At 30.0% G+C, this 3,604-nt stretch overlaps 1 protein-coding gene across 1 annotated transcript in view; it reads right to left on the bottom strand.

Annotated features, from left to right (window-relative positions):
- LOC117169508 (SHC-transforming protein 1) overlaps nt 1–1,470 on the bottom strand; it is a 17,657-nt gene extending 16,187 nt beyond the window's left edge. Inside the window, exon 1 of the mRNA XM_033355921.1 lies at nt 892–1,470. Coding sequence (XP_033211812.1) covers nt 892–993 — 102 coding nt within the window. The 5' untranslated portion in view covers nt 994–1,470. The remainder of the gene's footprint in view (nt 1–891) is intronic.
- Nucleotides 1,471–3,604: the final 2,134 nt, after the last annotated feature.

Raw genomic sequence — 3,604 nt, 5'->3', positions numbered from 1 at the left:
TGTTTTACATATTCAGTGCTCTTAACTTTTTCCATTAAAATTATATTTCTAAAATTGTTTTTCATTTTTCAATTTATTTTTATAGTTGAACAATGTGTGTTTGAACAAAGTTATGGATTGCTTTAATCAAATTTAGACTTATAACAAAATTAAGATTATGAAATACATAGCATAGTTAATTATAATATGTCAGAATTAACTTCCATATATACGTAATGAAAACTTCTAAAGATAGATTTATATTTATATAGTTATGAACTTCTTACAATAATTTGATGGAATCATGAAATAATAAACTAAAAAAACGTGCACGATTTCAGGATAAAAACAAAATTTCAAGCCTTCGAGACTGTGCAAAAATCGTGAATAATTTCTCGTAAGAATAATTTAAGAAAATGTAAGTAGTATGTGTTATATTCTACTCTCTTTTTAAATGGATATAGTATTTTGATAGCATTTTCTTACTGATTTTGTTATTCAATCAAGTCAATAGACTTCATCTTACTTTAAACAGAAATACAAATAAAATTATAACGCATTTAAGAGAATTTCAGAACTTGAAAATTAATTTACATTTGGTTTACAAACAGAATTAACATTAGTCACATCAAGAAATAAGAGTCGTTCACAAATATTGTTAAAAAGTTCACAACTAAAACGTCTAAGACTTCATTGTGACATTAGAAAACTCGATGAATAAATTTAACAATTTTTTCATTGGCAAATGGAAATTTATTAGTTTTTAATCTCAATGAATTCTATTTTCACGTGCTGGAAAACAATGAAGTTATTATTAAACAAAGAGCACTTCATGAATTAGGAAAAACATTTTAAGGAATTTTTGGTTAGATTATTAGAAATAATTAATCCCGTTAAAAAAAAATAACTTACCCTAACTGCATATGGAATTCCTTCTTTACTAACGAGATGATCAGGGTGTAACCAACCCCTGGCTGGTTTGCTAATAAAACTACTACCTCCCCCACAAGCCATTTTTTTACAACATTAAATTAAAATTTCAATATATTATTCAAATTTTACACATTTCAATCCCGCATGAATCATGCCGGATTCTTTTTCCACGCCGATAAAAGTTTGGTTATCGTAAGAAAAACTCGAACTCATTCACTATCCAAACCTGTATTCGCGATAAGCTTATACTCAGAAATATGCGGGTAATAAAAAAGAAAAATCAATTGACCCAACCCAAGTTCTTTTCACGAGGTAAAATAGTTTTGAAGGTGCAAGAAATTAAAGTTGAGTCACAAATGTATGGAGAGTGATTAGAGGTTTCTCGTAGCACAGGCACTTTAAACTGTTTATTAGTTTTCGTATTTATGTTTCAACATTCTTTAGTAAATTGCGGCACTAAAGAACTAAAATGCACTTGCTTTTACTTGGGGAAAGGTGCAAAACCTTGATATGAAGTACGCAGATCAAATTATTTGACATTTGACAACTGGGAGTACTGGCTGGAACTGTCTGGAGCAGAAACTTCGAAACAGATAAGAAGGGAGGCTCCAGATTTTTAGAAATTTTGCGCTTTCAGCGCCATGCACTTATTCGTCTAACGAAGATGCTGCTCTGTCGGTAAAAATAAGATTTAATGTTAATAGCAGACATCTCTGTTAATAGTCAAGGCATCTTTGGTTAAGGCCATGCGATAAGTGTTTTACGCTAAGCGCCACACGAAGTGGAAAATTATTTATTATCCCAAATTTTCAACTTGGTGTGGCGCTTTGTGTGAAAATAAGTTGGGAAATAAGAAAGGTGGCGGTAAGGTAGGAATCTGGTCACATGGCCCTAAAAAGCGAAAGTAATATCTTTGGAAAAAGGTGTTTTCAGAATTTGTAATAGATTTAAAAATATATTAACAGTTATAAACTTGGATAACATTTGTTTAAAATGATTTATAATTGATTCTGTTTATTGCAACAATAAATGCACCCCAAATTGCAGTACCTACATTTCGGATTTCAACTGTCATTTTTCCAAATAATTGCACAAAAAAAAAGATAAATTCGTCCTTCTCGGTTCAGTTTATGAATAAACATGTTAAAAGTAAGAAAATAAGTTCAGAACGAATCTAAATCAAAATTCCTTTTTATCTTTTAACATTCAAATTTAATTGCAAAATGAATAAAAAAAAAATGAGGAAAAAAAGAAGGAAAACTTCAAAGCCCCTTTCTTGTTTTTTTTTTCTCTTGTATTTTTAATTTGAAGTCGCGGAATCTTTCTGAGACAAAAGATGTGGGATTTAAAAAAAATTAGGCAATAGGTATTTTCTCTATTTGCATTTTCTTTTAATTTTGTGCTTTACTGAAATTTTTTTCTTTAGACCTTTACAAAATATGACATAATAAAATAATGTATCATTTTCTTTCTGATTCTGATTGCCTTTATCGTCTTCTTTCGTTTTCCGAAAATATTAGGTCGATTTTATCCAAAAAAATCCACCCTTATATTATTTGCTATTTGTTTTTTTTTTATTTCACATTTTGTACATCTGAAAAAGGGACACAAAAAATGCTTCTTGCATTTTTTTATATGTTGCATCGTTTAAAATCAAAAATATGTTTTTGAAACAAATTCTCTTGTCCTCAAAAGTAGTTTAGCCCACATGAAGCGGATTGAAATGAGATACGATAAATACTATCAGATTGACAAAGAAAGGAATAAATATCTCAATTAAGGGCATGTGACACTTACCCGATTCTTACTTTACCGAAATTTTTTCCTGGATCATACCAATTCCACGCAAAATGAGATATCGAACGAAAAGTTTGGTAAAAATAAAGAAAAGGGACTAAGCAACGTTTATGTACTAATAAGTCTTGACAAATAGAAAAAAAAATCATTTTTGGAATTTTTTGTCTGTGACAGTTTAATAGTACATAAAGGTTCCTTAGTCATTTTTCTTAATTTTCTCAAACTTTCAGCTCAATATCACATTTCGTATAGAATTTCATGATCAAATAAAAATGTCGGTTAAGTAGGAATGGGATATCTTCCCCGTGGGTACCGGAACGTCCTGAAGACGTCCTTAGAATGTACCTCTATGTCATATGATTTGACGTCTTTAAGACATCCTATGCATCTTTTCATATCTTAAAAAGGTCCTCAGGACGTCCTTAAGACGTCCGCCGAAAGACGTATATAGGACACTTTTTTTATTTCCCAACTTATTTTCACACGAAACGCCACACCCAGTTCAAAATTTCGTAGAATAAATAAGCACTAAGAAAGGTGGGTCTGGTCCTAAATTTTTATTATTATCAAGTTTTGTTTGTAAATATTTTTATTCAGCTTTTTTAAAAATTATAACAATTTAGGATCAGACACACCTTTCTTAGTGCTTCTTTTGTTATACCAAATTTTAAACTTAGTGTGGCGCTTAGTTTAAAAATAAGTTAGGAAATAAAGTGTCGGTAAGGTAGGCATCTGTTTACATGAGCTACTCATCGCATGGACATAAAACAATTGGCAAATGTTTGAAACAAAGATCAGTCTTTCTAACCAGCTTTATGGTTAATTATAAAAAATATACCTTTCAGTGAGTAAGTGAACAAAACATTATTTAAACAAAAATAAATTGATTAAACAG

Source organism: Belonocnema kinseyi, chromosome 3 (genome assembly GCF_010883055.1).
Source record: "Belonocnema kinseyi isolate 2016_QV_RU_SX_M_011 chromosome 3, B_treatae_v1, whole genome shotgun sequence".
Classification (NCBI taxonomy): Eukaryota; Metazoa; Arthropoda; class Insecta; order Hymenoptera; family Cynipidae; genus Belonocnema; species Belonocnema kinseyi.
The sequence above is the reverse complement of the archived record's forward strand: the minus strand, read 5'-3'. Positions and strand labels throughout refer to the sequence as shown.